General features: G+C 55.1%; 1 protein-coding gene across 1 annotated transcript in view; it reads right to left on the bottom strand.

Moving 5' to 3' along the window:
• TWF2 (twinfilin actin binding protein 2) overlaps positions 1-8965 on the bottom strand; it is a 22190-nt gene extending 13225 nt beyond the window's left edge. The window contains exons 1-2 of the mRNA XM_044674787.1: positions 8704-8965; positions 2761-2838 (exon numbers count right to left, since the gene is read on the bottom strand). Coding sequence (XP_044530722.1) covers positions 2761-2838; positions 8704-8728 — 103 coding nt within the window. The 5' untranslated portion in view covers positions 8729-8965. The remainder of the gene's footprint in view (positions 1-2760; positions 2839-8703) is intronic.
• Between the last annotated feature and the right edge of the window lie 2036 nt (positions 8966-11001).

The raw sequence follows: 11001 nt of genomic DNA, 5'->3' as shown, positions 1-11001 counted from the left end.
TTTCTCTCTTTTCTCTCTCTCTCTCTCTCTCTCTCTCTCTCTCTCTCTCTCTTCTCTCTCTCTCTCTCCCTGTCTCCTCTCTGTCTCTTTCTCTGTCCGTTTCTTTGTCTCTCTCTCTGTTTCTCTCTCTCCTCTCTGTCTGTCTCTGTGTATGTCTCTCTGTCTGTTTCTCTCTCTCCTCTCTGTCTCTGTGTCTCTCTGTTTCTCTCCTCTCTGTCTCTGTGTCTCTCTATCTCTGTCTCTGTCTCTGTCTCTGTCTCTGTCTCTCTGTCTCTGTCTCTCTCTCTGTCTCTGTCTCTGTCTCTCTCTCTGTCTCTCTGTCTCTCTCAATGAAGGAAGGACACGAGTAACAGAGCGACAGGACAGCGTGCTGAGGCCCGGGAGATGGAGATGAGGAGGAAGAGCCTTCCAGGCTGGGGGAAGGCCATGCAAAGACAGAACATGCCAAGACCAGGTCTCAGACTGTAATGGTGAGGAGCGGCCGGCCATGTTGCGAAGGACTTTTCAATGACCGACAGGAAGACTTTCCGCTGGATCGTGCCGATAATAAGGAGCCGCAGGAGCTTGCCGAGCAGGGGTGACCTACGTGGCTCGGTGGACGGGAGGTCCTGGGTTCAAAGGTGACCTCAGACACCTCCCGGGTGTGTGCGAACCAGAGCAAGACACTGAATCCCAATGACCTGCGTCTTGGCGCTCTTCTGCCTCGGGACCAAGACCCAGGATTGGTTCTAAGACGGAAGAGAAGGGTTTAAAAAAGGAGAAAGTAAGCACGCCATTGGCGTCTGAGGGAGGAGAGGCGGCCTCCAAGAACGGGAGAGACGTCCGCTCGGACCCCTCGGGGATGTCGGGCGGCCCAGGGGTGACAGTCCCTCCCTGGAGGGCCCCCCTCCCCCCTTTTGGGAGCGAGCCCTGGCCCAGAGGGGCCCTGCGAGGGAGCCGAGATCGGATGCGGAGGAGCCGGAGGGAGCCTGCTTCCCCCCCTCACCCCACGGAGGGGCCGGCGGAGATCTGAGAACGCTGCTGGCCGAGCGGCCTCACCAACATCCTCGGGACCGATGCCAGCGACCTACTGGGCCCAGGGCCCAGCCCGGCAGGGTCCCTCCACAGCGAACGCAGGCAGCAGCGAGGCACAGCCGGAGGCAGTGACGGCCCGCAGATGCCCCCGAGAGCCCATTGCACCACCCTCCAAGGCCGGGGGTCCCCCAAGGAGGGGGCTCGGCCAGCTTTCTATGCCAATCTGGACCGCCTTCCAGCTAGAAAACTCCGTGGGATCTAAGAAGGTCCTACTTAACCCAATGACATCGTGTGAATGCAGGTACTCAATTACCATTTGTAACAAAGACACATTAAAGGAGTCCAGGAGCAGCCAGATCTGCCTCGGGCCCCCTTCACCCAGGACCTCCCCAAAACAGGGCTCATCCCCACATTCCCCTCCCTTGATTCCTGTATCTCTGCCCCGACACCAGACAACAAAGTGACTCCTCAGGGACGGAAGCCTCATCCGTCAAACCCAAGGACTTTGGGCAACCAATATTCACTTTCCCGAAGTCCAGCTTTGATCCAGTCACTCCCCTACTAAAGAACCTTCAATAGCTCCCCATGATGGAATGCTATCAACCTCCAGAGAAAGAACTGTTGGAGTTATCTTTCACATCAGTGTATCTTTGGTTTGATTTGGGGGTTTTGATTATGTGTGAGTGTGCTCTCACGACAATGACCAATATGGAAGTGTGCTTTGCATGACAATAAAAATAAAATTTAAAAAAAATTCCCATGACTCAGCAGAAATCAAGTCCCAAACCCTCATCCTGACTATCAAAACTCATCTTGATGTGATCCTGAACTTCCTCTCTAGCTTCAAGCTGGACTCCTGTCACACACGTACTGGGATCACTCCAAAACGCCCCAATCTTTCTGAGTCTCTAAAGCACTCCCATCCTTTAGGCCCAGATCAAACCCTACTTCCTCCGGGAAGCCTTCCCTGACTATCCTGAGCTCTTGGCTATATTCTACCCTTTTGTATCCCCCTCTACTGGTTGTTCTTTGTTGTCCCCCAGACAGTCAACTCCCCAAGGACAGGGCCCAGAATGGCCCTTCTTTATGGCTCAGGAAATAAGGTTCCTATGAGCAAGACCCACGGACTCTCCACGGTTTCTGTGCCCATGTTAGGACCACTACCGTGTGTGGATGGGACAGAATCCAGATTCACCAGGCTAGGAGTTGTCTGAATGCACACAGGCCTCCCTACACCCCTCCAGGTCCAAGAGAGCCCCCTCTCTGCCAGGCTCTACACACGCACAGCACCCACGGGCACACGTATGCCAGGGATTGGAAACAAGGCACAGAACAGCCTCTCCTCACCTTTCAACAACTCTAACTCCAGCCTTGGATCTAAGATTCTGACCTTCTGACTTCTGACGGTCTTCGGATTCCCCCCAACCCTGAGACACCAGCATTTTCACTGACCCCCAACCAGACCGTCATCCCCACAAATGGAAACAAATTGGTCAAGAAGAGGACCCTGCTTTCCCCAAGAAGAGGACCCCGCTTCCCCCAGGCCAGGAAGAGGACCCGCTTCCCCCAAACCTACACAAAGGGAAGGGGAACGAGTTTCTATTTGGGCGCCGGCGGCTTGGATGTGAACGCGGACTTTTCCCGCCGGGTCACTCTGGGCCGACTCCTGCCCTCTCTGGCCTCACATCCTCGGGCAGGAGCGGGCCGGGCTCCCTCCGCCCAGCAGCCCCCCGTGGAGACACTCACCATCCTCGATGACGACTTTGATGAGCCTGACGGATCCGCTGCGGGCCTTGGCAAAGAAGTCCTTGAGCTCCGGGGTGGCTGCGAGGACCAAGAACATGACGTGAGAGGCAGCGGGGAGCCACGGGCTCTGCGCGGGAGGCGGGTACGGGCGGCCGTATGGAGCAGGGGGGTCCCGGGCGCCGCGTTAAATGCGGCCCCACCATGTGACCCGGCAACCCGATCCCGGGCCCCGTTGAACATAATCTCCCAAATTTAGCTGATGGCGTCTCGGCACGGCCAGGGGCCAGCTCCGGTGACAAGGAGCCTGGCGGGGGAAGGGAAGGGCTCACCCGCCCTGCCCCCGCCCCAGCCCTCGCAGCTCCAAAGGAAGCCCCCAGCCCGGTCTGAGGGCCCCAGCTTCCTCGCCAGGCCCGTGCTGAGGGCGCCCCTCCCCCATGGGGGGGGGCGGGGGGGAGAGCTGGGTCTCCCTCCAGGCCAGGCCCGGGGCCAGGCGAGGCAGGATGCAGGGCGCCCCGGCACAGCCCCTCTGAAGCTGGCGGCGGGCAGAGCAGGGGCCAAGATGCCCGCCCTCTGGGCACGGCCAGGATGGCTCGTGCTGCCCACGCCACGCCAGAGGTTCAGACCCATGGCCCAGCCCCAGAGGAGCTCCAGTGTCAGTGGGAGTTTGAGGTGGACAGGGCAGAAAGAGCCGCTTCCTTCCTCCAGGCAGTCCGGGCTGGCTGCCTGGAGGAGGGGAGCGCTTCAGAAGCTGCGTAAAGGGGGTCTGGGAGGAGGCACGGGGGAGTCACTCCTTCCACAGGCTCCCAGAAAAGGGCCACGTGCCACGGAAGCTTCAAGAAGACGCCACGAGGACCGAACCTGGCAAAAGCCTGGAGAGGCAGCTGTGGGGAGGCTCTGGGGCTAGAATGGAGCAAGGACCTCCAGCCCTAGAAATCGGGTGAGTTGGGGGGGGGGGGGAAGGGCAGGGGGATAGCAGAGGGGACCGGATGCCCGCTCCAAAGAGGATCCGAGAGGTCCCCCTTCCCCGGGTCCGGAGCCCAGATCTCTTGACCTTGGGGCCTGGCACAGAGGCCTGAGCGATGCCGACACGCACCTCTGGGCTGAGCTCAGGGGTATTTTTATAGCTGGTCGGGCAGGGAGCCAGCCCTCTGGGGGATAAACAAGTAGGATCACACCCCCAGCTCCCTGACTCCCAATCCTGCGCTCCCCCAGGCTGGAACCCCCCAACCCCAGCCTCCAATTCTGTCAGGAGCTTTTCAGCTACTTCAGAAGGAAGCTGGAGGCTCCCCTAGTCCCGGTCTGAAGGGGGACCCCACCTGGTCCTGTGGAAACCTATTTTTTAGAGGATTCTTCAATTCTGAGTTTCTCTTCCCTTCGCTGGGAAGTCTATCTGGCTTCTCACGGCCACCTTCACCAGGACCACCACGGCTGGTCCAGCACCATCTCATGATGGCCCTCGCCGGTCCTTTCAAGAAGTAAATCGTTTCACCAGAAGCCAGTTTCTACCGTCTTGGAGAAAGAGGACTGGACGTGTAGTCAAAGGACCTGAGTTCAAATCCCTACCTGGCTTCCCCTCTCTGGGCCTGTTTCCTCATCTGTAAAAAGAGTAGTTTGAACCGGATGACCTCTAAGAGAATCCATTTGCCGTCATCCTCATCCTAGCAGGCCGGATTCCTCTGGGAAAAGAAGGACTAGGAAGCCAGCAAAGGGAGGGAAGGCTCTGTTCCCCAAAGCTGGGGGAATGCCCGTCCCTCAGAACCAGAAGGGATGTCTGGCCTTCACAGCCTTCCAAACCTCACCCCCTGGACCTCCCCGATCCTCAGCCTGCCGACCCTGGAGCCTCGTCCTGCTTATTCGTTCTCTGACTGATTCCCAAAGGCCCTTCTGGTCTTCCTGGTTCTGTCCCCATCCCCGCGGCCCAGACCCCCACCTCAAATGGACAGCCTCTCCCTTCTTGCAGGCTCCAAATCCATCCTACAAGGTTCCTTGACTCCCCAGCCCCTCGCTCACTGATCCCCATCTTCTGGCCTCCCATAGCCTCAATCTCTCAAACTCCCCAATTTCTGGCTCCATGAAATCCCTCATTCTGTAAGGAGTCTCCCCAGCTCTGGCATCGGTCCCTCTTCTCTCTGGTCCCGTCCCTAACTTTTACTCCCCAAATCCTTTCCTCCGCTGGCTCTGGATCCCTCATTCCTATTCCCCTGGATCCTGGCTCAATCCCTGGAACCCAAGTGTTTGTGAATGCTTGTTAATACGCTTATTGATCAATTCCCAATCCATCCACTTCTCTGGGCCTCCCCATTCCTCCCCTCCTGGTCTCCCCCTCCCCCCCATGGCCGGCCCACTAGTCACTCAGTCCCCATCAATAATCCAGGTCCAGCCCAGGACATCGGAGCTGAGCAAAGCCTTCCCCATAAATGTTTCATAGGCCCCGGCACAGCTTCCTTGGGTTACAGGCTCAGCTCCCTCCACAGGAAGAGACCCACAAGGGAGCATCTGCCTGAAGGCAGCTCAGACCTGCTGGGCCTGACCAGGGGGGAAGGATGGAGGAAGAGGCTGCAGCAGGGGAAGGGATGGAAATAATAAAAATTGGATGGGAGTTGGGCAAAGTGTTGGGAAGAGGAGAAAGAAGCCTGGAGTCCAAGGAGGGTGGGGAAGGAGACCAAGAAAGAGCCAAGAGAACAATTTCCTCATCTCCACAAGCCACGTTATTTCCTCCCACCGAAGTCCCTGGGAGGTGTTGGGCAAAGCAAGCCCTGGTCCAGAAGACCTGGCTCCCAGTTTTGTCCCTTCCCCTTTCTAGACTTCAACTTCTTCATCTATAAGATGGGGAAATGGCAAATGGGGGGGGGGGAGGGGGGGGGGGGGAAGGAGCTGCACTGAAGTGTCTCTAATTCCTCTCCAAGCTCTAACATTTGGGGGCATCCGGGACTATCCTCCTTGTTTGGGAGCTCAGCCTTGGAGCAAGGCCTGAGTCTGGCCAGCCCTCAGGAGGCTCTAGCTCAGGGATAGCCGGGTCCTCTCTCCCTCAGCCCTTGCTGTTTGCGAAGGAATGAGGTTGGGGGTGAGGATGGAGAAAGGCTGCGGGGAGGGAGAGACAAGAAAGTCCATAATTGGAGTCAGGAAGCAGCTGGAGCAAGATCACACTGTGCCACAGTGGGGAAGGCCAATTTTCTGAAGAAAGAAGAAATGGCAAGAAGGAGAGGGGGAAGGGATGCCCCTGAGGCTGCTGGGATGTAGGGACTTCAAGTCCTGTCTGGAGGCGACAGCAGCTCCAAAAACCTGAATCACCCACCCCCTTCCTCCAGCTTGAAGCCAAAAGAAAGCAGACTGCAAGGGCTGCTTCCTCCCCCAGGGTTTGGAGCCATGGGGAGAGGGCAGAGGATGGGTCTGAGAGTTCCAACTCCCCCCCTCAGAAAATCAGCCCCAGGACGATAGAAGGGGATCAGAGGGGACACAAGCAGAGGGCCCTGAGTCATCCTCAGCTGGAAATAGCTGGGTTTAGGAGATAGGAGGCTAAGGCTTGGCTGGGAAGCCTGCCACACTCTCTGGTCATGGGGCTTCCAAACTGGAGGGACGTGAGGGAGTCTGTAAAGCCTGAACGGTGGCAGCCTGAGGACCGAGCTAAACCAAAGGAATAAAACTTCCCCTCTCCCCCCTCTCTCCCGGTGACCCCAGGCAGGCTGCCCACAGGAACCAGTGAGATTGGACCCAAGTGGTATAGCCTCACCACAAACCTAATGCCATCTGACAGCCCGGCCCAGGGGGTCGATAGCAGGAAGACCAACAGGAAACTCAGCCAGGCTGCCATGATCTGACCTAGATTTCGAAGTCCGATAACTGAAGGAGGTAATGTTCAACACTCTGGGCTCCCAGCCTCCAGCTCGACCATGAGCCAGAGACTCCCACCATCGGGACCTCCTTTTCATCCCCTGAAGACCAGGAGTAGGAAGGCCGAAGAGATGAGTCCACCAAGCAGCCTTCGCTGACTTACTCATCTCTCAACTCACTACTGAACAGACCCTCAGCAAGGGACGCCGAGGGGATGCCAAGGGGATGCCGGGAGGAAAAACCAGAGCAGAGCTGGGAAGGGCCGAGGGGACCCTCTGGTCCGGCCCCTTTGTTGGACAGAGAAGTATGATAAACTCGGAGCCGGAGAGCTTGGAAGAGGAACCTCCAGGGGAGAGCACTCCAACCCTCTCATTTTACAAATGAGGAAGCGGGCCCAGAGAAACTAAGGGACTTATCTAAGGTCACCTAGGGACTAAGAAGCAAATCTGGGGCTTAAAACCAAGGCAGGTAACTCAAAATCTAAAGGCTGGGCTCCTCCATGCTTTTCAGCCCAACTCATTTAGCCAGCTGGGCACCACTGTCCCTCCCCAGAGTCTGCCCACTATACTCCATTGATGAAGAGTTTATCTAGAGGCAGTGGGCGGCTCAGTGGACAGAGAGCCAGGCCTAGAGACTCCTGATTTAAAACCTAAGCTCAGACACTTCCTAGCTAGGTGACCCTGGGCAAGTCACTCAACCCCTACTGCCTATCCTTTACCCTTTTCTGTGTTACAACAGATGCTTAGAATTGATTCTAAGACAGAAATGAAGTTAAAAAAAAAAAAAAAAAAAAGGATATACCAGGGTCTCTGGCTTGTCCCTCAGGTTCAAAGAGATTATCTAGTCTGGACATTCTTCTTCTTTTTGTGTGTGTTGTGAACTCCTGTGGCAGCCAAGTGAAGCCTGGGGATTCCTTCTTAAAAAACACATTTAAATACATAAAATCTATAAGATCACAATAGAAGCTAGTTAATAAAGATCTGGTCTTTTCCCCTCCTGGAGGAAGGCTCTCCTGAAATCACAGACCCCTAAGTTAAGCGCCATTCTTCCCCCCCCCCCTCCGAATCTATCTTAACCCCTTCATTTTATAAACAGAAAAATTGGGGTCAAGAAAAACTCAGTGCAGGTCCACGGCTAGTAGGGCAGCAGGAGAGGTCATCATAATCTACCCCAATCCCAGCCTCAGTTTTCCCACTTGTAGAATGGGGAGTTGGACGAGAGGGTTTCTGAGGTCCCTACAAGTCTGTGATCTCTATCCCCCTGCCATCTCTCCCCTGCAAGGCCACACCGTCCTGGGCTCCTACATCCTTTTCAGCCCAACTCACTTAGCCAGCTGGGCACCACTGTCCCTCCCCAAAGGCAGCCACTTTAGAAGAAGCAGCAGCCCATGACAAGCTCCAAATGGCCGCTGCTTCTTCCTTCTTCCTCTCTTAGGGAGGGGGCCATTTCGGGTAATATTTCCAAGGGTCAGTCTCCAAGTTGCTTAGTTTCCCAGGCTGTGCAATGGGTGTATACTCTCCAGTGTTCAGATAAGAGTGAGTCCAGGAAAAGGGGATGGTGGGTGGGAGCCAGCCCAAGGGTCAGGTGCACAAAAACGCGAGGTACACCCACGTGCAAAAATAATCGAAGCCCAGGCTGCGTCCAGCGGGCCGATTCCACGGCATCCAGACCTCGGTGCACACCCACAGACACGCGCGAACACAAAGACGGAGCTGTGCAAATGCCCCCCCGGGACCACACGCGCACACAAACCTCAAGGGGCTGCTGTAAGGGAAAGAAAGGCAGCCCATTCCCGGGCGCCGTCCTTATTCCCGGGTGCATCACGCACTCCCGCACACATACACAGGCACATACGTGTAAACAGATACATGTGCACACAGCCCGGGCCCGCCGCTGCCCCCGGGGCTTCCGGGGCGTGGGCCCCATCGGCAGGGAAGGAAGCCATGGGTGGGGAAGACGGTCACGAGAAAGAAGATGGAAGGCGACCACGGCCGCGGGGGAGAGGAGACCCCCGGCTGCGGCTGGTGTGAGGAGGAGGAGGAGGAGGAGGAGGAGGAGGGGAAGGAGCGCCATCTGGACCAACCCCCGCGGGACCCCAACACGCCCGCTCACCGTGGATGCCGGTCTGATGGGCCATGGCCGCGGGCCGGCCCAGCTCCGCCGGGCCCCTCAGCAACAGCGATGGCAGCAATAGCAGCAGCAGCAGGCAGGCAGGCAACAGCAGGCAACAGCAAAGGCGGTGGCAGCGGCAGCAGCAAGAGGATGTGGCACCCGAGCTTCCCGGGCGGTGCCGCAGTAACCCCCGCCCCCTCCCCTTGCAGGCCCCTCCCCGCCCTGCCCCTCCGGGGGCCAGCTGGTGGGGAGGAGCTCCAGAACCCCCTCCCCCAACCCCTACCCTTCCCACCCTTCCCTCCAGTCCCCAGCGCTTCTACGGGCTTAGGTGGGCGTGATCCGGAGAGGAGGATTCGGGATGCTGGTGGCTGAGGGGAAGCACTATCTGAGAGCAATGCGGGGGAGGGGAAAAGGGGGGATGCTCAGGAGCTTATACCTTATCCTCCCCTCCCCCCTCAAAGGGCAGAGAATCCACCCAGCCCAAGAGGAAGACACGGTGAGCGCCACAGCTTGGCAAAGGAAAGAGAAAGCTGGGAGCTTCCATCTTGCCCTGCAAAGAGCCTACCTTGGTATTGTCAGCCCTGGATTTCATCCAGAACTTGGGCACGGGGCAAACTTCTCTAAGCTGAGTGACTGCACTCCCTAAACTCCCCCACACTCCCCCAATTGTCATAAAATCTACAGCTGGAATGAATGGATAGCTAGATGGAAGGATGAATGAATGAGTGAATAAATGAATGAATTTTTAAAAGCATTTTTAAACATTAAAAAACTCTTACCTTCCCTCTTAATCTCAATACTATGTATTGGTTCCAAAGCAGAAGAGCAGTAAGGGCTAGGCAATGAGGGTTAAGGACTTGCCCAGCCAGGGTCACACAGCTAGGAAGGTCTGAGGTCAAATTTGAATCCAGGACCTCCATTTCTAGGCTTGGCTCCTCAAACCCTTGAGCCACCTATCTGTCCCCTTAAAAGCATTTATTAAGTGTTATGTGCCAAGTGGGTTAAACTCTGCCCTCAAGGAGTTGACTTTCTAACAGAGAAAACAACTTATTTAAAGGCGTGGTGAGTAGGAAAGGAAGCTTCCATCTGGAGAACTGCCCCATCAAGATGTTGATTGGCATTTCCCTTCCCAAGTGCAATGGTACTATGGATTTGATTACTGTGTCCAAAGCATGAAGTGGAGGGAAAGGAACAGAAGGGATGAGTAGATGGTGACAGAGTTGATAAGTAGATGGCCTTGGTGGCTGGCTAAATGTGATGTAAAAATTGGCCTTCTGTGGGGCTGTCTAGATATACTAAGTGTGTTAAGTGATCTTGCACTCATGAATCCACCCACCAAAGAAAGAGGCAGTGTGGATGGAGTACTATCTATCCACATACCATATAGAAGGAATTGTACCTGGAGAAAGAAAGACCTGGGTTCAATTCCTACCTTAAACCCCTATTAACTATGTGAACCTGGGTAAGTGCTAAACCACTCTGGGTTTCTGTTCCATTTGGTAAAGGAGGGAGTTAGACTTGATAGCCTCTTGTAGCTCCTTCCAAATCCAAATCTTGACCCCATGGAGGCTGCTCAGCCCCAGGAGTAGCAGATGGAAGAGGCTTTTGAGAAGATCCAGAGAACTTTATCGGATGAGAAGACTACTAACATGAATTCACACAAGTAGCAAGTACTAGACTCAGGGATAAAACGTAAGTCTTTTTACTCCAATCATAGCAAATAGACCTATCATTCCACCATAATTACCCATCATTGCTCATATTCAACTCAAAAAATAAAGTATCAAAATCTCCCTGTTCTGAGTGCTAGAGATCCCAGAACCCTAATGCCAGGCCACAGGTCTCCTTTTCCCCTCTCCCCACTCTCAGTTGCTCTCACACATTCTGGTGATAGCTAATGGATCAATTTATGTCCCTAATAAGATATAAGATATGAAATACAAAGATCATGAAATTGACAGAGGAAGAAACTGACAGAAGAAGTACCTCTCCCAGAGTCACCACTTGGGACAAGGCCTTGAAGAAAATTCCTACCTACAGAACAGTATCTCTAAAGCCAATTGTAATCCAATAGGACATTCAGGCATTATCAAAAGCTGCAGAGGAGGCAGTCAGGTGGCTGAGTGGATTGAGAGCCAGGATTAGAGGTTCTGGGTTCAAAGCTGGCCTCAGATATTTCCTAACTATATGAACCTGGGCAAGTCACTTAATCCCCATTGCCTAGCCCTTCTCATTCTTCTGCCTTGGAACCAATACACAATATTGATTCTAAGATGGAAGGTAAGGGTTTAAAAAAAA

This window comes from Gracilinanus agilis, chromosome 1, assembly GCF_016433145.1.
Source record: "Gracilinanus agilis isolate LMUSP501 chromosome 1, AgileGrace, whole genome shotgun sequence".
NCBI lineage: Eukaryota > Metazoa > Chordata > Mammalia > Didelphimorphia > Didelphidae > Gracilinanus > Gracilinanus agilis.
This window is presented reverse-complemented; position numbering and strand designations above follow the sequence as displayed.